At 36.3% G+C, this 25,949-nt stretch overlaps 1 protein-coding gene across 34 annotated transcripts in view; it reads left to right on the top strand.

Annotated features, from left to right (window-relative positions):
• Positions 1-25,949, top strand: part of LOC129257144 (titin homolog) — a 59,611-nt gene that overhangs the window by 2,190 nt on the left and 31,472 nt on the right. For 9 of the 34 annotated variants that reach the window (XM_064095778.1, XM_064095737.1, XM_064095749.1 and 6 more), the window contains exons 2-15: positions 6,562-6,718; positions 7,398-7,458; positions 8,750-8,988; positions 11,637-11,915; positions 13,235-13,418; positions 14,122-14,304; positions 17,326-17,504; positions 18,359-18,511; positions 19,049-19,153; positions 19,862-20,012; positions 20,572-20,847; positions 21,536-21,730; positions 22,047-22,316; positions 23,042-23,266. In XM_064095778.1, coding sequence (XP_063951848.1) covers positions 6,572-6,718; positions 7,398-7,458; positions 8,750-8,988; positions 11,637-11,915; positions 13,235-13,418; positions 14,122-14,304; positions 17,326-17,504; positions 18,359-18,511; positions 19,049-19,153; positions 19,862-20,012; positions 20,572-20,847; positions 21,536-21,730; positions 22,047-22,316; positions 23,042-23,266 — 2,647 coding nt within the window. In that variant the 5' untranslated portion in view covers positions 6,562-6,571. Of the gene's footprint in view, positions 1-6,561; positions 6,719-7,397; positions 7,459-8,749; positions 8,989-9,818; positions 10,428-11,636; positions 11,916-13,234; positions 13,419-14,121; positions 14,305-17,325; positions 17,505-18,358; positions 18,512-19,048; positions 19,154-19,861; positions 20,013-20,571; positions 20,848-21,535; positions 21,731-22,046; positions 22,317-23,041; positions 23,267-25,949 lie in introns of those variants that run through there. The other 25 variants (XM_064095784.1, XM_064095741.1, XM_064095769.1 and 22 more) reach the window with 8 other exon arrangements.

Here is a 25,949-nt window from a genome sequence, read left to right as displayed (position 1 = left end):
CTATCCGTACTTGTGCAAACGATTTCGAATATTTTCCTTTCCCTGATTTTATCAACATAATGCTAATTGTTACATACAAATATCAATTTCTGACAAGATATTTATCGGCAGTCATAACAATTGCATTACTGACTTTAATTTTTTTTTTTGCATTAGAAAAACCGACAAATTAAAATGCTTAAACTACGGCATGTATACAAAATAGCAACAAGAACGTAATAATTCAGTTTGGCAACTAAAAGTCCAATGTTTTATGAATTAAAGTCCAGTGCAACGATGTCTTTCAAATTTAGTCCTTTATCAGTTCTTTGGAAACATAGATGGATAGACTGGAAGACTGTTATGTCCAGCTCTTCTTAACATCATCACGGATACCGAATGCGTTTCCGGAGGTCTTCCCTTCTTTGGTCCAACAAACAGAGTGGCGGTACTTGACAACGGTTGTGCGAATGTCCAGGTTTTCAGATCAACACCTTGGTGCCTGTTCATGCGAACCGTCTGTGATGTCTGTTGCCTTCCTCCATCGCTGTTCATCTGGTCTAGATATCTCCTGCTGTTTGGTTTGGATGGTCCTACCTCTTTCGTTTCATTGTCTAGCTTTACAAGACAGACTTTCTCATGGTCAAGCAACCGGCTCTTAGGTGAGACATTACCGAAGTCCTCAAACGATCTTGGCACCGATTCCAGACATTCAACTGGAACATCCTGCACAGTCTCAGCCAACTGGTCCTGCAACTGCTTCGGCCCACCCGCCAAAGTGCACCCACCAAATGGCTCCACACCTGTGACTCCCTTGTCCATCAGGCCTGTGACCGATATTCCAGCTCTATCGAATTGTCCTCCAGGGATTGCTGTACCAGTACATCGTTTAGTGCTCCTTGTCTCTGGTTCCTCACAGTCAGTCGAGATAGTACCCAACTGCTGTCCAACAATTCCGCAAACGAAGGTGTTTCCCTCTGATTTTTCAGCACCTGCCTGATCAGCTTCGGAATATTTCTCTCCTGAATTTCCGTCATCTGACTCTGGCTCTTCCGATTCCATTTGCAGAAGATCTTGAATGAACATTTTCATTCTCACTTTCAAGGAGGGTTTTCCAGTACGGACATGAATTCCGTCGCCATCTCGGGTTACAGCAGGACTGTATCTGGCTTGCTGGTATTCCCACCTTTCATCCTCCATCCTTGAGAACGCCTCCGCATTCAGAGCAGCTTCTATTGCCTCGTCCAGTGATCTTGGTTGGGAGCGGAAAACCCTTTCTCGGACTTTGCAATCTACAATCGCATCTAGCAAGTGCCCCCTCGCCAACCGGTCTTGTCCGACTTCATCAAATTCAGGATAGGCGAGAGCCGTCAGATCTCTTATGCTCTGTCCTAATTCCTGAAGTTTCTCTCCTGGTCCTCTCCGTCGCTGTCGCAACTCGGCAAGGTAGACCTCTGCCTTACCACCTGGACCATATCTTTTCCTCATTCTGTCCACTAGTTCATAGTAACTGAGTCGCCTTCCTGTTTTCTGCGTAAGCAGTGTAACCGCAGAACCTCTCAGGCTGGCAGCCAGATATTCCATTGCCTCAAATTCTCCCCAATGATTCACCACAATGCACGCCTGAAAATGGTTCAGATATTCCTCAACCGGAGTGCGGCCATCGAATTGATCTGGTACAATATTTGGTTCTTTTAATCTAACTTCGTGATGATTTAGCAGTAATTTTCCTGATTCGGTTCTCATCTCGGGTGCTCGTCTATGTCGGGTATCTTGTAGCTCAGTCCTGAAAAATTCTTGTTCCAATTCGGTACGCTGCGGTATCCTTGCTGCTCTGAAGTTGTCAGTTTGTGAAGATCGGAACTGAACTCTCGGCCCATGCCTACCGCACGCCTCATCAGTCCCCCATGATGGCGTCAATCCCATCCTGGTCCGTATCTCCGCCATCATCTGATTAATCTTCGCCATACTGCTCTCCAACTTCTCCATCACCTCAGCCGGCGATACCGCACGCCATCTTTGTCCTCGAACATCCATTTCTGAACTTCTACACCAACAATCCCACTTCTGACACCACGTGTGACGGCCTCTAATCCAACTTTCAGCTGACACGGTTTTCTTGTCAGGATGCCACCGTGCCTGACCGTCAGTTGCGTTCGTTTGGTCAAAGTATATGACCGTTGCTGATGGTTTATGGAAAAGACTGATTAACAACCATCACCAACCGTCGTCTCTGGTTTCTCCAGTCAGATCATCCGTCGATTGCAATCGATCACCTCTCTCGTCTACGTCTCATTTCAGTCAATCGGACATCCGTCGACCATTCAATCACCAGCATTCGTTCCGTACACCAATCATTTGATCCTTTATAACACTCATAAGAACGTAGTCCAGAGTGTAGGTTCAATGCTTGATCTTTACCTTTAATTTCCCAAAGATATATCATTGTACAGAGCAAAATGAGATACAAGAGATGAAGGGCAGCATTTGCACTACGGTAAAGGGCTGTAACACAGATCGGCCTTAATACTAGTTGGCTCCTCGTATTTATGCATTTTTTAACACTTCGATAAAACAGTTACTAAAGATGACTTCAACAACTACAATAACCTAATTAACTTTGCTAATCAACCAGCTTTCTCGAATAAAACAACTGGATAATGCTTAGGCAACTTTGCTTATAATAAATTAATCAAAAGGTTTCATGACAACTCCAACATGTTTATAAAATGTGCGATTTTGGCTAATTTTCGTTAAATCATAGAACGTCTACACATACGATTTCCATATAGTCTACGTTTACAGACCCTATAACATCTCTACGACATTAAATCGGAAACATAGTTCGTTACAATAGCATAGTCACAAATTTGATCATAGGTATTCATACGATGATTTAGAACATTACACAGTAAGATATTCCAAGTCTCAATATTAGCATAAAATTCTACTACATTTTATTCTGAAATCGGGTCGCAGACCAGTCGTAAGGTGTGCGGTCGCCATTACACTGAGCTGTGATTTACATGAAATGGATTAGGCTTGATTTTCATTTTGTTAATCATTGTCAAGCTTGGACAAGGTGTGGAGAAACAAGTATTGAATAAAAAATGAAATGTAAACCCACTTTAGATGATAAGAACTTAGTGAAAAAATGCTGGTGATGTCTGATATAAACTTTTGTTCAGATTCAGTTAATGTATGTCCTCAGATCCAGCTGGCACAAAAAGGGTAAAGTGTGTGCTTACTAAGTGTTGAAATTTCAATTTGGGTGGCAAAATTGTTACAAAGTGCTTGAATGTATCTGGGTTTTTTTTCACTTGACTAAAAGTGCAAGGGAAATGTATGAGAAATGTTTCGCAGGGTAAATTTAATTTCGCCCTTTCCCCTTGACACAGCGTGAAAACGAGCATTTCTGCCCAAACAGATTTCTGCAAGCTTTACAAAAATGGACAGTGCTCACCCAAGTGTAACATTCTGTCAAAACTTTTACTTTCATTGGATAGATGAGACCCAAGCCTAAGATTATAATGTGAAAAAATTACGCACATGGCTTTTTCAAAGTGTAAACTTTTTTTATACGCACTGTATAGGGAGGTAAGACCCATGGGATAAGGTACGACTTATACCTCTTTTTTCATGATCGACGGTGATAAATATATCAATTATTGCTACCTTCGTTACACTCTTATCAATATAAGTGATTTTTATCATCGCATCATCGTCGTCATCACCATAATAGACATAATTATCAGAATCGCCATCATCGTATTTATCCTTATAAATATATCATCATACATTATCATGATTGTAATAGTATCCTCATTATCTTCGCCATTATATTGATTATCCCCAACATCATCATCATCATCACCACCACCATCATCATCATCATCACCACCATTCACCACCATCATCATCACCATCATAATCACCACCACCATCATCATCACTACCACCACCATCATCATCATTCCCATCACTATCATTCCCATCAACACATCATCATCATCACCACCACCATCATCACCATCATCATCACCACCACCATCATCGTCATCACCGTCATCGTTATCGTCACCATCATCATCACCATAATAATAATAATCATCGTCATCATCATCACCAGCATCACCATCACCACATCGTCATCATCACCATCATCATCACCACCACCATCATCATCATCACCATTATCAGTATCATCATCATCATGACCATAATTCAGAATCAGCATCAGCAGAATGACAATATCCATATCGTTAGTATTCGTATTATTATCATCATTGACATATTATCATCGTCATCACCAGCAAAATCATGTTATAATTGTTTTGACCGTCATCCATTCCCCATTACCATCGCCGTCGACTTCTTCGTCAGCATGCATCTTCATTTTCATCATCATCGTCATCACCATCATCAGCAGCATCATAATCATCTTCAACATCATTATTATCATAATTCGTCGTCACTATAGCATCGTCAACATCCTTTATCTCACTGAACCCTTATTTTGTACAGACATAATTTTATTCTGCATCATAATCTCGAGATTAGTGGGTTTACTATGGGTACCCGTACTGGCGATTTAATCCATTTTCTTTTCAAATATGGATAAGGTTGAGACCAGGATCTTGCGAACTAAAAGAACATATAAATGTTTACGTTTTGTAATAATTATGTTACCAATACAGTGTTACACAACCGATAACCGATCTGATTACACTGAAGTTCCCGATAAGGCCCTTCGCTCTCATTCTACATCATGGAAACTTGACCACACTTCTTGGAAATAAAAGAATGACCCGCTTATGAAGGGAGTCTCTCATTAGGGTATACGGTTTTCCCATTGTCCACTGTTTTAAGATCTAACTAATAGATATATTTAATTGGGGGAAGCAAACTTGAAGTTGTAAGCTTTGTAATATCTTACTACGGTATACTTACCAGTAACAATCCCTGCATGAATGTATTTCCATGATTTCGGAGAATTCAGGTTTCCATGTGGATTTTCTCCTGCTCGGGAGTCAAGATGTATATGTGAGTTATTTTACTATTTAATAGGCAAATTAAGGAATTTTTTTTTTGGTGGGCACTTAATTCGCTGTATCTTATGTAAACTGTTTATTCAGTGGTCTATAATCATGTGTGTTATTTTCTATGTTGCTCATAATTATTCCTGTTAAAGTGATGATTACTATATTGCAATTCTGCTGAATGTTCTGTGTGGCAGGTCTGAAAACTCTCATTGAAAACGGTGTATCATTGATCAATGGATCGGTGATTCATTTATATCTTGCAGTGTGCCTTCTACTCGTATTTTCCTTGATCAATGCCATCGATGGCAAAGTCCAGTCCAATTATTACATTCAGTTCAATCAAATCGAATGTTTATTCGAGTATTAATACCAATAGGAAATAATTTACATTGAAGGTATATCAACCAAAAACAAGCTTTTTGTTTCTAATCAAAGCACTACTTCGAAGAAACAATTGAATTAACGACATTTACCAAATCTTTTGAAAAAATAAGGACACAAAAAGACGCACTCGAACACAGTGCATATATAGAATATGCTCTTACTGACATGAATCTCTCTTCATAAAGGACTTCTCTTTATGAAGAGAGATTCATGTAAAATATATCTTTCATGCCTTTTCTTCTATCACTTTGATATGCCAGTTATATTTAAATAATTTGTAAAGAAAAAATGGACAGGGTAATACGAATTACAATTTAATTTCATAAAGCATGACTGAATATAGACGAATATTAAGAACATTATATGGAAGCAAAGAAACAAACAAACATTTTCATATTCTTCTGCAACAATATATATATATATATGTATGTATATATATATATATATATATATATATACACACACACACATAATGTCACTGCAATGTCAGAGGGAAACAAAAGGACCATGCTAGTCGATATCAATATAGTTGATGGAGTGAAAGGCTATTGTCATCTGATCATATTCCATTGGCCTTGATGATACTATGCAGTGAATACGAGGTTTTAATTATTTTTCATCTTTGCCATTATGCATGGCCGCATCATTCGGCATTTATTTTATTTATCACATAGCGTTCCCTAGCGACAGGGTGGTGGCGAATTAGGGATGATACGTTTACAACGGACTTGTTGATGGTGGTGGTGATGGGGATGGTGATGATGATAATAATGATAATAATAATAATAATAATAAAACTAATGATAATAGTAATAATTATAATGATAATAATAATAATAACAATATTAACAATGAAATAATGATGATGATGATAATGATAATAATAATAATAATAACAACAATAATAATAATGATATTAATACTAATACTACTTCTAATAATAATATTGAGAAAAATAATTATAATAACGATGATGACCTCTTTGTATTGCTACATTATGATATCTTTGGTTCGTTTATAATCATATAGACTTAGCGAATATCTGACTGAAACAAATCTCATTCCGATTGTTGTGATCCACCTATCTTATTTTTTATTTTACCTTTTACATTATAATATTTGCACACAAAGTCTGACTTGATTTCATTATATTCAGCATTTTTGGAATGCTATCAGACCTGTGTAGAGGCACAGGAGTCGTTCGACATGGAAGGATTGAAGTCGTACCAGATCAAAGGAGTGAGGGGAATACACCTACATGTAAGAAAATGACTGGCCCAAAAGCCTGGCCACAAAGGAATAGACCTAAAAAAGTAAGTTTTCCGGAGAAAAATATCGCATGCATTTCTCATTTAACTGTTTAAACAGTCGACAGTCTATAATCAATCAATTTTTAAGAAAATGTCTTAAAAGTAATTAAGTGTAAGCCTATTAAAATGTGAATATTGACGAGTGTTAATTTTCCTCTCACCATACTCACTCTGAATTTATCATTTTATTTGTACTAAACATGTCCGTATACCACAATGTTTTTTTCCATTTGATCATTCAATGTGTTGTGAATATTGCTTTTTTATATAGGTTGTAATTCAGATATCATTTGGATCAAAATATTTGAAATGATCAGCATATAATGTCCAATATCTGAAGTGAATTATGGTGAGAGAGAAAATTTAGGCCAATATCAATCTCCCATCAAAACTGTCCAACATCATTCTTATTTTTCAAAGATATATGCTAAAATAATTGTGAATATTGATGTTTCATTGTATAACTGAGTAAGCGAAATATTCTACTATATTGCGCCATATAGGGTTACTGTTGAACGTTTTGCGTTTATTAGTACTCAAACCTTGCTGTTTTGCAGGCAAAAAAAAATCCAAGTTTTGGGCATGATTGTTTGTTTCTTGATTTCCTTCATTTTGTTATGCAGAATATATTTCTGTGTTGTTTTTTCTTTTGCTCACATTTTTTATAATCCATACTGTACAGGTTCAGCCAAAGACTTGTAAAGGTGTATTTACGTTCAAACAAAGGTGGAACCTAGCATATGGTAAATTACATATTCATCATACAATATTTGTGGTTTTTTTGTCTCACCTGCATAGCAGAGTGAGACTATAGGCGCCGCTTTTCCGACGGCGGCGGCGACGGCGGCGGCGGCGGCGACGGCGGCGGCGACGGCGGCGGCGGCGTCAACACCAAATCTTAACCTAAGGTTAAGTTTTTGAAATGACAGCATAACTTAGAAAGTGTATGGACCTAGTTCATGAAACTTGGCCATAAGGTTAATCAAGTATTACTGAACATCCTGCCTGAGTTTCATGTGACATGACCAAGGTCAAAGGTCATTTAGGGTCAATGAACTTAGACCATGTTGGGGGAATCAACATCAAAATCTTAACCTAAGGTTAAGTTTTTGAAATGTCATCATAACTTAGAAAATATATGGACCTAGTTCATGAAACTTATACATAAGGTTAATCAAGTATCACTGAACATCCTGCATGAGTTTCACGTCACATGACCAAGGTCAAAGGTCATTTAGGGTCAATGAACTTTGGCCGAATTGGGGGTATCTGTTGAATTACCATCATAACTTTGAAAGTTTATGGATCTGATTCATGAAACTTGGACATAATAGTAATCAAGTATTACTGAACATCCTGTGCAAGTTTCAGGTCACATGATCAAGGTCAAAGGTCATTTAGGGTCAATGAACTTTGGCCAAATTGGGGTATTTGTTGAATTACAGCCATAAATTTGAAAGTGTGTTGGTCTAGTTCATAAAACTTGGACATAAGAGTAATCAAGTATCACTGAACATCCTGTGCGAGTTTCAGGTCACATGATCAAGGTCAAAGGTCATGTAAGGTCAAAGAACTTTGGCCACGTTGGGGGTATTTGTTGAATTGCCATCATATCTCTATAAGTGTATTGGTCTAGTTCATAAAACGTGGAAATAAGAGTAACCAAGTATCACTGAACATCTTGTGCGAGTTATAGTAGTTTTCAAAATCAGCACTGCTGCTATATTGAATCGCGTGATGGAGGTGAGACGGCCAGAGGCATTCCACTTGTTTAATTCTTTTATTATCAAATAGTATCATCTAATGTCAGTTTTATATTTCATGTTCGAGCAAAGCCTTTGATACCATTTCGGGTTTTTCTTGAATAATTATACATGTAGTCAAACAGAAAAAAAACACGCTCGTTTGAAGATATTTTTTAAAATAATGTTTGTAAACTCACTAAGTCAGAAAAGTCGTAAAGAAGTGTTGTTATTGTTATTTTCAATCATTATTACCATTATTGCTATTTTATTATCATGCTTCACGGAGCAGGAAATTGTGAAACTTTGCAAATCCGTCCACTTGGTATACCACGCGTTACCTCCGCTACCGTATCGGTCAAGAAATCGAAGGCCGTCAACGATGCCAAATTCTCCGCGATGTGGAGTCATTACATGTCAACATCTTCCGAATCGTCATCAACTCCGACATCGGGAGAATCGCAATCGTCATCTTCATCATATGTGAGCTTGGCAGATGTAGAACCATGGGAGGATGAAAACGAAGAATGGGTAGGTACTATAGTTTCAAAATAACTGTTTGCTTTATCATATTGAACTTGGATTATCCAGATTTCATAATAGCGTTTTAAATTTTAAACGTGTGGAAATTAAGGTCCAGAAAAAGTTGTTTTTATTTGCATAATATTGTTATCATCGTCATCATCATTATTACTATCATCATTATTATTAACATTATTATTATTATACTTGATACTTGATGTAGTAATCCCTTTAGAAGCTATATACTGGGATGAAATTAAGCGGAAGAAGAAGAAGAGAGCATAATTGACCTCATGAGAAGTGGAAAAAAAGTAACGAGAAGAAATTACTTGAAGTAGAAAGAAATCTCGAGAAAAGGGAAGAGGATTTTCGGAAGAAGAGAGGCAGAGTTAGTCTACTCCAACCCCTCAAAAGAAATGAGATGGCAAAAATACCCAGACAATGATGATAGTGGTAATCATGTTGAATTGTTCAATGACGAATTTTATGATTGTCCTGGTCAAGGTCGTGGCCTACCTCTACATGAGGGGGGGGGGGCGACCTGGGGAAGGATCGAGGAAAAAGGGAACTAAATATATATATATATTTCGCAAGACTCAAAGAATAGGGGGGTCAAAACGAAAAAAAAATCTTCGAAATGCTGAAAAAGGGCAGCTTAATCATACTAGAGGAGCGAATTGGGCGTCCTTTGCATAGGCATTTGAGCCCCGGTTAGAACCTGTCATCATCAATTTTTGGATTTATTGCTCCTTTTTTCCCCTAAACGTGTCAAACTTGACTCCAGCTGCTATTTCCGTGTGACATTCTCCTATCAAATTCCAAGATTCGATTTATCGATCACTCGCTGCGACGAGCGGCTTCGGGGCCCGTCGTCGAAATATGCGTGACGTCGCTGCTGCACGGCAACCCTATCACGTGATCAAACAATATGGCGATGCCCATAGGCTGCTAAGATTTTGCTATCCCAAGAAGATCGGCTAGTTTTAACAGCTGTTTAATAATTCATATTGAATACTCCGTACGTCTCAATTGTTCTTCAGGAGTGAATGATAAGATCAAGTATTATTTTCTTGGAGACATCTATATTGAGAGCTCAATTTGGAGACATTTGGAGAGATGAAGCCAATCTGTGTTTGCTGCTGCTGAGCTGCGAGAAACGGCTAGCGAGACTAAGTTGGGGACGGACATAGGGCGAGGCGCAGGCGGACGTGAACCAGGCCGGTCATGATGGTCATGACATGTCAATGAAATTTAGGCCGTGACCCACTGCAGAGAATCAGGAAGCCTTTGTCAAACGTGGAATGTAATCCCTGAAAAACATGTTTAGTCTTCAGCAAAGTATTGTTTCAAAGTCTTCCAATCCTGGTCTTTCATTGTTGAGCCGGGGAATAGGAGAGGAAAAACAACAACATGGACACAGAAAACTGGAAGTTTGCCTCGAACCAGAGGTAGATTTAAGTCATGAGACATGACTCATGAGTAATTCGAATAATACTATGATAGGCCTAATATTGTTAGTGTTAGTATAAGGGTGATAAGCATGATTCGATTGATATTGTAAAATCTACTGCTGTCTGTATGATGGGGTGACCATAATTTGCTCACATTTTAAAAATTATCATGAAGTTGGATTTCAAAAAAAGGACGCAAAAGGTAACAAAATTTGCGGATGTTCAGAACATTACAGACTGTCAAAAGAACAAGAAATCGGAGACAGAAAATTTCATGAAGGTCCCACTCCCACATACCTGTATAGCTGTATAGGGGGTTGGATGTATGATGGGGGGACCTAAAGCTACGCACTTTGTTTTCAAACAATAAAAACTATCCCAATTTTAATATTTCAACAAATATCTTTCACTAATTTGTGGCAAACATTCTAAAGATCATTAACCAAGAAGAAAATATCGCAAAACTCACTAATACGAAAATCCCGCCGTGTTTTCCGAACACCTCTTGATTTCGCCACCCGATGTAGAAGGGGTCCTAAAGCTACGCACTCGATTTATCATGCAAAAAAATAGTATTTCCTGTGCCTCAATTTCTAAAATATATTCATATTATCATAGGATAAAATGAAATTTAAGCGAATATAACTCCAAAATTCCGAAACAGTTATTGGTTTTCTCTGCATTTAGAGATTTACTGCAGCCTCTGTAGAAAAAATTGAATAGGAATCGTTCGTCACTCTGCAGTCACAGTTCCACACACAGAGTGCGCATTTGCCATAAAAACTACATGCGCGATGAGTGGTGCGTAGCTTTAGGACCCCCTACCATACATATTTTATGGAATTTCCCAAAAAGAAAGTGGGAAAAATGACAGTTCAATTTTTGAAATAGAAATGAATAATTATGACTTAATTTATGAAATTTATATTACACGACATTTGTGTGAGCTGCCAACGGTGACATGACATTGTTTTAAAAAAGTTATAATTCTTTTAATCTCTGATGGATTATATTTCACCAAACTTTCATATGTTTTTCTCTAATTTTACCACATTTTTAAAACCAACTTTCTTTTTTGGATGGACTAAACTTTTAAGTTATAGTGTTAGTAACAATTAATATCAAATGATATTAGACAATATTTCTATTTTTGTATTTTGCTATAACAGTAATGACTAAACCAATCTTACACTCTGACTGTTACAGGATTACCACAATATCCAAGGACGCAGGTTTTACTTACCACCCCTACAACAGCATGCATGGGCCAAAGAGGAGCAGGTTTCACCACGGGAGGTCAGGGTTCACAAAACCTACACCACTAGAAAGGGGGCACTGCTTCTCTATGCTGAGGACCTTGCTCTGACTTCAGAGGAGGGGGCAAATGTAAAGAAAAGATCGATGGAGGCAGAAGATACCAGTTATTTCAACTCAATTAGTGATCTACGCAATGCTGTCTTGTCATATGGTAGTAGCATGAAACAGGTAAGATACATCCAACCTTAAAACATTTATTCTCATCATATTTCAAATAATCTTGTCTCTAATATCTTCCCTCTGCGCCTCTGAATAAGTAACTAGATAGGATTACCGGTAGCCTACAGTGTCAAGTCAATCTTTGACATTCATATGCCATAATAATCAATATAATGATTATGGGCATTAATGGAAAGACAAGACAGTAAATGCTTTATATATTACTATAGTTTTTTTCAATGCTGTCTGGTATAATGAGGTTATGCCAAATCTCAAGAGCTGCTTTATACTTGGCTTTCTCTATTGCAAATGGCACACAAAGGGGGATCTTAGGTAATATTAGCCTATAGCTTTACTAATTATGACACTTTCTTAAAGTTGGAAGGAGGAGTGAAGTTAGAAAATATATGTAAGTTATGGATGCTTGAATGAACATACTGTAGCACAAGAGGGTCATGTTCTGTCAACACATGTATAGCCACTGAACCACAAATGACAAATATATTTCTATATACTTGATGGGAATATAAATGCGAGCTTATGTGTCCAGTATTTTATTTTGCCAGCCTTTTACAATTAAAAAAATTATAAAAATCATGCTCCTTATTCAAAGGTCAAGTCCACCCAAGAAAAATGTTGATTTAAATAAATAATGAAAAATCGCTTATTTTTCACAAAGCAGTGATATGCACAACTCAGTGACCTGCCAATGAGACAGTCGATGATGTCCCTCACTCACTATTTCTTTTGTTTTTTATTGTTTGAATTATAATACAAATTGCAATATTTAATTTTTTACAGATTTGACAATAAGGACCAACTTGATTGAACCTTATATTATTAAAAAATACTAATTGCACATGTTCAGGCAGGAATTAATCGTTGTTTCACACAACAACAGAGAGAAAATTTGAATATTTCATATTTTATATAATAAAATACAATTGAAATAGTGAGTGAGTGATGTCATCAGTCTCCTCATTTGTTTTGTGAACTGTTTTGTGAAATTAAGCAAAACTTTAAAATGTCGTAACTTATTTCACATCCAATTTTGATGAAATTTTCAGTGTAATGCTTGTTGGATTTTTCTCTTTTTATTTGAATAAACTTTTTGTTGGGTTGGACTTGTCCTTTAATAATTGTTGTATTTACATGTACATGTACATTATATTGAAATTCTGATTTGCTTTTTTCTCTATCTTTTTGGCTTTAGATCTTCTTTTATTACCTTTTTGTGCAATTCAAGCATTTGATTGTAAAAATTGAAATGGTGTGAAACAAATCAAGTGTATTATTAATATACAAAGTATTTGCTTTATCTATTTCAGCAATCTTTCCAGCCAGCAGCATCACAGATGAACCCTAGTCAGGAACCATTCCTTGGCTTCGTCCACAATAAGCGTTCCCATGGGCCTTACAAGACAGTCCGTCCAGGATTCTCAGCCAAGCGATACCTGGCCAACTGGTCAAGGAGCTGGGATGATTCTATTCTTAACTACCTCCGAAGTGAAGGTGAGGTGATATGGTTCTCATGCCTTTCAGGGCTTAAAGTAATCCAAGTTCATTGAAGACCGTGATCATGGATGCCCTGTTAACTGGCCTCGGTTTCCCAATCACCTGCCCATTCATTGCCTTTGAAATTGTTTGTGCTTTTTTTTGTGCCCTCTGGAAAGTGGCCTTACCTTAAATAGAAATTAAGGTATGCCTTAGTTTATGGATGTCAGTGACTTTCCAACACACAGTACACCCTGTTGTTTGTAAAAAAAATTATGGAACAAAGTTGGTTGTTTCATCCTTGTATTTTTATATATATTTTAGTGCACATTATATGTGATGTGTTTCATGCTTAGTTACTTCAATTTAAGATCTGTTGATTCTACCAATTTGCCTGCCATCTTCAGGGCCCTGTCCATGGAGGAATTGTTACAGGGGGTGCTGAGCATTGTCACAGCATCCCCAGTAACAATATATGTGGCCAGGTCTATGGCCATCTTCCTTCTAATGAGTATTGATTTGGTGATTTTGCCTATCTTTGGGATTTTCTTTTGACTCTTTATTGATTGATATTTTGATTTAATCAATGTCCTCTTTAATGGTTTTTTAATTAATTTAATAGTTGTGTCATTTTTTTTCTTCAAATATGAGTCATTCAGTGATGAAAAAAAAATTTAGAAACTGAGAAAATCTCTTATACATTCCTGTTCTTCCCTTCCAGGTCATATATGGGACAAGAATCTCTTCCAGCAAAATGTTCTTGCTCCCAACTTGTACAGACGAATCAACGATGATCTCTCTCATGTTCCCTTGCCATACAGAGTCACTCGTAATATGCTTATGTCACCTGGTGAATTTGAAAGCTTAGAATTTTATAGGATACGGCCTGACAGCGCAGATGCCGGTAAGAAATACCTGTATATTTTTATTTATCAATTATCTTACGATTTCTCTTCGTGTAGAACGAGCATGAGATATGAATGAAATAAGGAACTTAGCTCAGTGGGTGAATTTGGCCATGTAACTATGTGGGTTTTTTTTTTTTTTTTTTTTTGGGGGGGGGGGGTTGGCAGTGTTTCAAAGCAATGGTTTTTCACTCTACCCGTGGTGTCATGTGCTGTGCATCAGCAACACAGTATGCAGGACATTGAATCTGGTCTGGTTACAATACTGAATTCATTTGCAGGGCCAGATACCCAGATATCCAAAAATACAATTCAATATGGGTACATGTAGGCCAGATTTGTACCCTTAACTTTATATGATTATCTTTTTATAATTCATTTGTCACTGTGGTACTAACCACAAAAATGTATTTAAAAAAAATTAAGTTACACATATTGTGTAAGGCTACTATTTAGAGAGTGTTACAGCTCTATATGGTCCTTTACTTGGAGTTTGGGCATAATATGTGATAATTACCTCCCCCCCCCCAAAAAAAAAAAAAGGAGAGAAAAAATTGTGTTCATTTCTTTAATCAATTCCTTTATTATTGTAAAATAAGTAACTTATATTGTAGACCTATTGTTAATGATGATGGTATGTGAAAGAATTTGAGAACTGTATAAGTTGGATTTGTAATGTTTTGGATCTTGCATTTGAAGAGACATAAATTTTACTCTGTGCAGTCAGGGAACTCCAATGACCCCATCCCCTTTTTCCACTTGCCTGTATGAAGCATTAATATTTCAATAAGTAATCAACACCAGTTTAAATTCAATGTTGCAAATGAAACCCAAGATCACTATATTTTGGGCAATAACACTTCCATTGTAAGGCCCATGTTTGATTCAAATCATGGAACATGTATTTTGAAATTATCTTTCAGATCTCTGAAAATTGTGAGTTCTGTTACACTGGATTTCCTACCCGAGACCAGTCTCGGGGCGCCCGGAGACTGGTTTCCAAAAAGTTGACCTAAATTTATGACCCCCTATTACACCAAAATCGTAACGAGTCTCGGGGCGCACCGAGACAGTTTTCTATGCGTTTACACTGACTTACCATGAAGCTTTCTTAGAAAGGTTTGGCAGGGTGCCAAGCGGGCACTGTGTTTGTTGTTTGGATAATCGTTCCACGTGTAGCGCATTAAGCGAACCTGTCTCAGACCAGTCTCGGGCAGGTTTGCGTATACACCGAATCTAAAGCAGTCTCAGAACACATCGTGAGGTGGTCCGAGATAGGTTTGCTCAGAAGGGGTCTTGGGTAGGTTTATGCATTAACACTGGATTAGATACCTGCCTGAAACTGGTCTCGGGGCGCCCTGCTACTACTTTGGAAATCCGGTGCAGCAGGGGTACAGGATCATAAATGTTTATTACTAAAGAGCAACTGAAATGAATTCATGGTACATATATATCATGTGATCATTAATGTTTTTCAAACTTTATTCTTAAAATGTAACATCAAAGATGGTCATGCATTAACACTGGATGAGATCTATGACAGATTGTGTAAGGAATGGATATGATAAATTATGTGTATATGTATCTTCATGTTTGAGTGTAGTGGTTTCACTGTACACCATGTATTCTGTCGTCTCCTGAAGATGAAAAGAACGCACTTGTCAAAACTTTGAGTTTGGTTGGTTTCTTCAGGATCAATACATGCCAATAAAAAAATACTTGGTTACTACATGTATGAAACCACTACACTACATCTTTTTCACCTTGGAAACCTTCAGAAGTTGTATCTTCATGTTTGCTTCCAAAATACTAAGAAATGTAGTCCAGAATCTGTCAATTTATCTTCCAGTTATCTCAACCAAGTGAAAATCACTCCATTTTAATGATTTATTATCCCCATTTATCTGAATTACTCTTCGTGAAAGTTTTGAATCTAAAAATGAACCCTTGTTCAATAACCCCCATTACACCAGACTCCTTCACTCTTTGATTACCAAAGGTCTACCCAATCCTAGAAATTTTTTGATGTATGTGGTTCAATAAAAGATTTTATTTTGTCCATTACTGCAATTCTAGTTTGCTCAGAATTGGTGATAGATTTGCAACCATGTCCAGTCAGTTCACATCAAGTTAAGATCAAAGAAATGGTTATTAGATTTTACCAGATGGCTGTCTTGATCAAGCAGTCTAAATTTATCTATGAAATTCTTGATCTTAAAAGTTCAAGTCCAAGCCGATTAATTTGTGGTTTGGATGATGTAGATAAAATTAAACTAGCATTATAACACTTAAACTTGTTATGATGCTTGTCATTGGCCTAATAATTCCAGTTTCTTTTTTTTTACTCTATTGTCCTTGAGTTTTGCACCCATTTTGGCAACATTTTCCAAAACTTAAAATGTATGCTTGGTGTAATGGGGCACATGTATACCGTTCATATGATGCCTTATTCGGCTTGCAATATGTGGAATCATGAGAATCAGATTCTGGACTAAATTTAGTACAGCAGTTGTTGCATGTGCTTTATGGATGAGCATGTATTTGACTTTTTACTGCAGCAAACCAATTACTTCAATGCAATCATTGTAATGCACAGCTTTTATTCTTTGTATGTAGCATTTTTTTCCTGTTCAGTACTTAAGTCTTAAGACCGCTGCACCACCTTTCAAAGTGATTCTATTATGATGCTTTTATTCATATTTTATTTGCATTTCATTGTTGTGTCATTGTCAATTAATGGAAAATTCAAAATTGTGAAAATTTTGTTGCTAATGTATGATAAGAGAGTATGTTGCTAGAGCTTCTAAATGTATAATATTTCCTTTTATTTTGCAGAATTGCTCTACATTTGCCTCAATTTGTTCATATATGCTCTTAACTTTGAGTTTGAATTATTTATGCTATATTGCTTTATGTTTTGCATTGCATAGTGTAGTGACAAATCTATTTATTTATTCTCAGAATCTAGAAATTATAAACTTGATGTCTTACCGTATCTATTGAATGGTATCTTTTTTTAGGGGGCTACGATGATGATGATGGCTATGACGCTGATGTAGATGTCACTGAGAATGGAAGTAAGGCCAAGAAGAAGAAACCTTTCAACTTGCCAGGTTCAATCGCTATGATTGTACGTGACATGCAGCAGAAACCACATGCTGTACAGTATGAACAACTGGATGAAGGCCAACAGAGACAGGTATGTTATACCCGGTGTCATTCACATTAAAGAAAAATTGCATGTACCACTGATATTGTAAATGTTGGAATTATAGCAATGATTAGTCTAAGAATGTATTCATCTTTTTTTATAAAACAAAGTTAAGTGAGTTTTGTCAATTAAAAGCTAGAGGTTAGTGAGTTTTATCCATTGTAAAAGATATTTATGCACCATTCATAAGCATCAGTATTTCCACCCCCTTTAATATAAGTGTGGACATAGCAGAAATAGCATTATCAGTGTGTTATATTTTATCTTTCAATTATTTTTTAAACACAATATCATAATCAATATCAATTGATTTATTGTAATGTGTATTACATTCTCTAAGTGTGACTGTTCAATGACTTTGAGCAGTTTCTGTCATATATGTAGCAGTTGTCATTGATAAGAATTTTTCTTCATATCTTGTAATATAATCCAGCCTTGTTTATCTTTTACTTGGGAGAATATGTAAAAAAAATATTTAACAAGGATTTACATATTATTTTCTACAAGAAAGATATGATGACTTGTGTATTATATATATTTTGAACTTCAACAAGAAAGATATGATTTGTATATTATATATATATTGAACTTTGTTTTTTGCATTAATATGTCTTATTTATTGAAGGAAACCTTCAACAACAAGCTTTGCTTTTCAGAAGGTTTCTATTTCATTTCATAATGTTATATTATATTTTGCTTTACTTTGTAACCTTGTTGAAATTTTTGGAATGAATAAATTCGTTATCAATCAATCAATCAAGAAACATGGTGCAAAATGTATTTGATGGGTTAAAGGAGAGATAAATACACCCCCCAAAAAAATGATTCAAAATTAATGACAGGTTCTTCAGAGACTGCTATTGCAGAGTGCCCTCCATCAGCAGCAACATCTCAGAATGATACGAGAAGAGAATGAAAAGAAGAAAACAGAGACGGAAGATGGAGAGAAAGATTCTGCTGATTCTAGTGGCAAACGTCCAATGCCACTTCTTTCGGTATGTTTATCACCTACTGCTTTTTCTTATACGGCAGTCTGCCCCAAAATTCACAAGTTAGCCAAAATGAACTTAGAGATTTTTTTATAAGTTTGAAAAGGAAGTTCCTAAGCTTTAAAACTACATGTGTATATAGCTTGTCAAAACTGATCAACAATAAGACAGACAAGCACTTGATTCAGAAGAATTTCAGTGAGACCTTTAAGGATAAAAGGTTTGACTAGTGGTTATTGTTCAAACTTGATGAATATTTCAGCAGCTCAGAAACAAAAGTAATCTAAAATAAAAACATCCTATATGTTGGTTAAATTTGAGACCTTTGTGGAGAAAAAGAGTTTGTCCTTTTGATTTAACTTCCTAAATATTTATTTTTAAAGGCCAAATTACTCTTTCAGCCATTTACAGAAAACCTTGCATGGAGACTAATTGTTGCCTTTTTTGGCGGATAGTCATATAATACTATAATTGATATCATCCTCATCATCGTGACTATGTCTATCATGATACCATTATTGTTATATTTATTGTTGTTATTAGGGCCAGCCTAAACAGAGGAGAACAGACACGGACATGACACTCTATGGTAGTCCATCCTTCCAAGTTCCTGATGCACAAGATGTTGATATGGAACAAGCCATTGCAGTAAGTCAATCATTCATTCTTGTCAAAGATGTAGCTATTCAAGTAGAAGTGGAAAATTCACAAGATGAGTGAGGGAAAGCTGGACAACTTAGGAGCTTCTTCCCTGTAACTTGATCCTGCAAACTAGACCCACATACAACTAAACAATATACCGGTGGTGGTTCTAATAAGGTTCCTTTAGACTCGCCATGCATATAACATGCCATGGTGCTTTCAAAAACATAAATGAAAAACTATTCTAAGCAATTTCATTAATTAGCACAAAGACATTTGCTTGATGAAACATAAAGACTACCAATCAGTGAAAATGAAAGCCTCCTCTGTTGTGCAATTCAACAAAGCTATTGAATATCGTCTATTTTGCTAAAGAGGACAATGAATTGCATGGACTAAGCTGACCATTCTGAGGTATTTAATTGTTGTTTTAGTAGCCCATACTTGGAGTAGTATGTGCGCACCTCTTTTGTCACCGAAATAAAAGGCGCTACATGTATATCAAAATGACCTTTGGATGGGATGGATTGGAAAAGATAAATGCCTCGGTAAAGGGTTGTAAAAAAAATTGTTTTAAAGTTACAATGAAGAAGTCCAATGCTGTTTGTTGGATTTGACAAAAGTTTTCTCTTAGTGTGACTTAAAAGAAATAGCCTATGAGATCAGTATCTAATTCAGAATTTGTCTTATTTTGTTTCATGATTTGCTTTGCAGAATCTTATAACAAGCAACTCAACCAACATCATTGGTGGCTCAACTGCATTCACAGATCAGACCATCTTAGACATGTATAGGTCAATGAGAAGCAAGACAATGAAACCACCAGCACCCCCACCTTCAACTTCACCTTCTCAATGGCGTCAGGGTATGTCACCCCCTTTTATCATTAGATTTGATTTGATTTTGTTGGGTTTAATATGTTCAGCTGAGTTTATAAGCATATGATTGCTATTCCTTACCTTGCTTTATATCAAGTTCATTTGATGCTGCAAATGAATGTTCATTGAATGTAATTGAAATATGAATGTTAACAAAGTATTACATAGAAAATTAAGAAAGAGATGAAATAAAGCTGCCATTGCATTCAGGACAGGCATGTTAATTTAATTGTTTTCAGTCGATTACCTTCAGACTAGCAGCTTTTGTTCTTATCTGATGAATATTGTATAATGATGATTAATGCCTTAATATAGAGGATAAGCTCATTGATTGAATTTTTTCTCTTACCCCTTTTCCGCAACATCAACCATTTCTAAACTTTGACATTATGCTCCTGTGTGAAAGTGAATCAGCATCTCCTATATTGCCTTTCTTTGCTTGTTCTCTTCTGTGAAAATACATCCTCCAAACTCATATGAGATATTAATTATGTTTTATCAGTCATTGTTTATTTTGTTACTTTCTATTTTTTTTAACATTCAAAGGTTCTAAGCGAAGAGCTAAGAACAGCATGTACCACACCTACCCTTCAAATTTTGCTGGAATCCAGCCCCTCCCACCCATCCAGAACTCATTTGAAGGGAATGTAGGCGGTGGTGGAGATTTCATGAGGCCAGTTCCTCCACCAAAGCAGGGCACTGGACCCCCTGTCATCACAATGGAACCACCCACACCACAACACCCAAAGCTCAGTGCAAAGAGTAAACTGTCGGTGGGATGGTCAAGTCATAGTAAAACACGTTCAAAAAGCAGTACTCATTGTAAGTTCTTTGAAAATGTACTTCTGTTCATCATAAACTATATAAGTGTAGGTTGATATACATATATATAAATATTGAAATAAAAGATTATATTGTTTAATACCTGTAAAAGTATGATACTAAAGATCTTCATTTTAATGAAATTAAGTTTTATGTCTGCAAGCTGCTTTCTCATGATAATATAATAAAGTGTCCTATGTATCACATCATAACCTTGAATAATGTTATAAATTGAATCTTTGCTTTATAAGCAGTTTTTTTTTTTTTAAAGAGGCAATGCTACATGGGCCTTAAATGGTAAATGTTTTAAACATTCACAAGTTGTATGCAGCTGTTACAATCTCAGTAAAAATGATAATTCCTTTCCTTTTCCACAGCTGTAAGTGCTTAACAATTAAGAGGGAAAAATTAATTTGATAATAATGGATATTTATCATTTAGTAATGAATTATGAGAAAACATTAAATGTCAAAAAGGGGCCTAAGCTTTCAATCCTAGCAGAATCCTCGTCGGAGGCAAAGATTCTGCTAGGATCGAAAGCTTAGGCCCCTTTTTTACTTTCTAATTTACTCCATTGGCTCTCTTTTATTAGATAAGCAGTTTTCAGCAGCTTCTTTTTGCCATTAAAACATTAAATGAAGTGATATAAAATCACTTTGTAATTTAGTAAGTTCTTATTCAAATACAGCTTCATCTGAGACAAACATTTGGAAAGCTGACATCAATGAAAACGACCTTCTCCAAGAAGCTGAGAGAGAAGAGATTGAAAACGATAGGGCATCATCTGACCAAGAATTATGGACAAAGAGTCCACGGTCTTCAAACCAGGGGTCCTCAAAGAAAGCTTCTTCTAAAAACAGTGCAGTTAGCAAAGCAAGTAAAGGTAAGTATTGTGAATTTCTTCTTTATGTTCATACTGATTGTGAAAAAAATACTGAATACATTTGGAGGAATTAGCTTACTTCAAAGGTATTAGAGTTATTCATAGAATAAGAGAAATTGTACATGTAAATGATATTAAGCAAATCAATAATTCTTGTTTATTCATTCATTCATTCTTGTAGGGTATTATTCATTAGCAATTATTCTTGTTTATGCCATTATCACTTATTATTTATATGTCTATTTCTTATCATTGCTCCTTCCTAGTTCATAGGCTCATTGCTCAATCATGATTTCTTTATTTTTTTATTTCTCAGGATCTGGAGAAAGCAATGTAGCTCTTTCTATCAACAGTCACCTGAGCCACAGCATGGAGAACCTAGCCAGTCCTGTTGAGAAAGCACTCAACTTCCGTGCTGCGGGTTCTGTACCTACACGTCTACGGGAAAGCATGCGTTCTTACAAGGGTAGCGGGAAGAGCAGCCATGGTAGCGTCCTGTTTGGTGATTCTGGAGGTGACTTACTAATCACTGGATCAAAGCAGGGAAGCACCTATGCCCCCTCCATCGGCTCCCTAGCTGATAAGGGTAAGATCTTATTTTAATGCTTCAAACTGTTAGGTTGAGAATTCTTGTATAGCTAGCAATAGAGATATTTCTGCAGGTAGACAGCATGTTTGATTATGCTTCAGACAAAAAAGTATTTTTTTTTCTTTAGGATTCATGTGCATATGCAATGCATTAGTCTTAATCTTCTGATTTTAACTTTGCTCTATGTATACTGTTGATTTACTATAAATGATCTCTCTGACTTATGCCTGTATATTCAATGCAATTTACAGTGAATTTTTTTTTTTTTGGGGGGGTGGGAATTCAAAAGCGTAAAATAATGTACTATTGTGCCATCATGATAGTAATCATCAAGAATATTTTCTTCATTTTTTGAAGATTTCATGATTTATCTTTTCTTTTATTTTTACTTTATTTAATTACAACCCAATACAAATTTGTCTTATAATTTCTACTCATTCAACTTTTCCTTTTTTTCACATGGTTTCTTTTGATATTCCTTTAAAATCTTTTATTGAGATAGCATTCATCAGAATTATTTCCAAAAATTATATTTCCTCACTTTCTTAAAAGTCTTTACTATCTTCCATTTTCAGAAATTTCAATGCAATGCAAATTCATTTTGCAACTCATCCAACTTTTATTTATTTCTTGTGGCTTTCTTTTGGTGTATATAGCTATTACGACCTTTCTTTTTCTGTCTTTGAAGTACCTCTTTCATTCCACCCTATCTTTGACTTAAGCAGTTGCAAGTCCAGTTGAGTCCACCCAGGAACCCCCTTCAATAGCCTCGGTGTCTATTGAACCTTCTGAATCCTTGGAGGTTCCTGGAGAACCCACACCTGATCCTCAGCCAGATCCTCAGCAAACAAATGAAACAGATATCAATCAAGAAACGTCAGACGTTGGCTCAACCGACAATGTAGCTGGGTCTCCCGATGAAGACGAAGCACATTCTAATATAACTGGTATTGGCTTCAGACTGTGGTTTATCTTTAATTCAACTCTAACAAGCACCACACATTGGTTTTGTTTTGTAGCACGGTTATGGATGCATGCTAATATGCACATTGCCCTTGTGAATTCCTCGGTGTCAAATTGGTGTAATTAATATTATAGACCATAACAATCCAAAGTGCAGAAAAGCACCTATTACTGAAGAATTTTCATATAATAATTTCAATAATTCATATATGAGTTGAACAGCCTTGCATGCTTCAAAATACACCCCTCCCCAACAATAAAAATAATTGATCATGAGTGACTTCAAATTATACTCCTTAATATTTTGAAGAGTTTCGATGAGCTCATCTGTAATTCTCCTTACCACATAGATTTTCAAGCACAGCACAGTATTATCAGTAGAATAATTTTTCATAACTAGGATCCAAGAAGGATCTCAAAGATTTTCCTTGTGATGTTATCTATATAACTCATAGGACAAGGACTTAAAACCAAAAAAAGTTCGGTTTGGTCACATATGGAAAGCGATGTCTCAATTAAAGCTCCATTCTCGCCTTGTGGTATACAACTTTACAGTTCTGTATGCAGCAGGGGGGGGGGGATCGAGAGAAAATTACAGTTTTCATACTTTGAAATGAAGACTCTTTCCAAAAGAGTGGATCTTATTTGTTATTATTTTCTGCATCTTGGGTTTATCTTGGGCTATTCACTCTCTTTCATTTTCATTTCTTAAAGATTATAATTTCTAAACTATCTTATCTTGTTTCTTAATAGGAGCCTGTACATTTTCTTCTGAACACACTTTGTTGCTTCTCTGTATTGTTTTTACTAATCTTGCTTGATTCTAATACTAACTGCATGATCTCTTCCTGTTTATTTTAGTCCCTGCCTCTCTGCCCTCTGTTTCTTCCTCTCAAGATGTTGTTACTAATGCAAGCTTTGATTCGAGTGACGATGAGAGCATCTTTGTCCGTACTATTGGAGCGATTGCTCCTACCTTTAGCAGCCTCGACCAGGATATTGATCAGGAACATGATTACGACATTGAAGTAATCGCTGAAGAGCAAGATGGCAATGAAGGAGATGGTAGGGGAAACAGCCGTGTCAAAAAAGTCTCATTTGGTGAGACAAAATGTAAAGAATTTACTCAGAATCAAAGCAGCGCAGGAAAACTTGCAGAAATGGATCGCGATGACAAATGCAAGTACCATGTATTTGTCAGCGAAGAAGCTGTGCAGGTCCGAGAAACTGTGAAAGATGTCAGGGAAAATGACAATAAAGGGAGACAAAACAATGACATGAACATTGGAAGCAATATGGAAGGCTCTGTTCTTGGTGATGGTGTTATTGAAGATGAGAGCGACCTTGATCAGCAGAGCAACAGAGTGGTATCCACTGATGGTGATGAGGATGCTCCTTTTGCCATCGATGTTGAGGTCACCTACATCCCTGCTTCAATTGAGAATGCCCTTGATAGTGTCCTAGGGGATGTCATTGAGAGTGTCTTTAAGGACTCTCTTGAAACCATTGTCATTGACTTTGTCATTGAGGGTATCATTGACATTGTCATAGAAGATGGCATTGACCATATCATTGAGACTGATATGGGTGAAGATGATGATAGTGAATCTGATCTGGAAGACAGTGCTAATCAACTTCAGTCAGGTCTGGGTTTGTCCATGACGGTCTTTAGCTACAAGCAACGAAAACCAGAGGACTACCTCAAGAAGTGGAAAAGGAAATGGAAGCACTCACTCAAAGAAAAGGCTGGACCTCTGCAGGCAACAGACCCAAGAAGGAAAAGTACATAAAGCAAATTTTGTAGTGGCTTACCATAGCATCATCAAGCCCCTTGTGTTCTTCATCAAACTTGGTATCAAAGATCATCGATATTGTCAACATCACCTTGTGCTAGTCAAATTTGATCCCATCACTGTACTCCATGTCATTTTGTACAGTACGCAATGTGTAGATTTGCTTGTTTATACCTTGTATGTAATCAAATTGCATTTATTATTAACTGCACATTTCACTGTACTGTTATAAGGTATTTGTTTTCCCCCATTTTAGCTGAATTTGAATTTGCTGATGCTTTTAATGTTTGAAGTGTATTCTAACATTGTGCATGTTGTTGACAAATGTAATGAAGACATACTATCACTCATGTGAACATAAAATGTATCTCATGTTTATAGTTCCAGTAAAATAAGGATTAAGATAAATCTGCTAAATATGTCAATGTTACCATAGTAACATTGCTCAGTTGCCAGTCAAAATCAAGTGCTCCTTAATGAAAAATACTGATATTGGCAGAATTTGATGTTAGAGTTTAATTTTCAGTCAGTTGGGACCAGAATAAGAGTAACTCTTACATTTTACATGTACATGCATTGATCTTCCAATCTCATCATCATTATCTCTTCACAAATGAAATATCTACCATGTTCCGGCCAATAAAGGGTGCACACGGGGTTAAGTCAATAATGATTGTTGAAAATGTATGCAAAGGAGTATTCAATTATACTTTTGAGCAAAACACAAGGGAACAAATCAATAAGAACGCCAGTGTAGGATATATCCATACCATTTGTTCATATGTGAGGTTCATTTTCTTGTACATGACCAATTTGTTAGTGCTCTTGTACAGTATATGTATTATTCACTTTTGATTCATTTAGTACAGTGAAT

This window comes from Lytechinus pictus, chromosome 1 (genome assembly GCF_037042905.1).
Source record: "Lytechinus pictus isolate F3 Inbred chromosome 1, Lp3.0, whole genome shotgun sequence".
Classification (NCBI taxonomy): domain Eukaryota; kingdom Metazoa; phylum Echinodermata; class Echinoidea; order Temnopleuroida; family Toxopneustidae; genus Lytechinus; species Lytechinus pictus.
The sequence above is the reverse complement of the archived record's forward strand: the minus strand, read 5'-3'. Positions and strand labels throughout refer to the sequence as shown.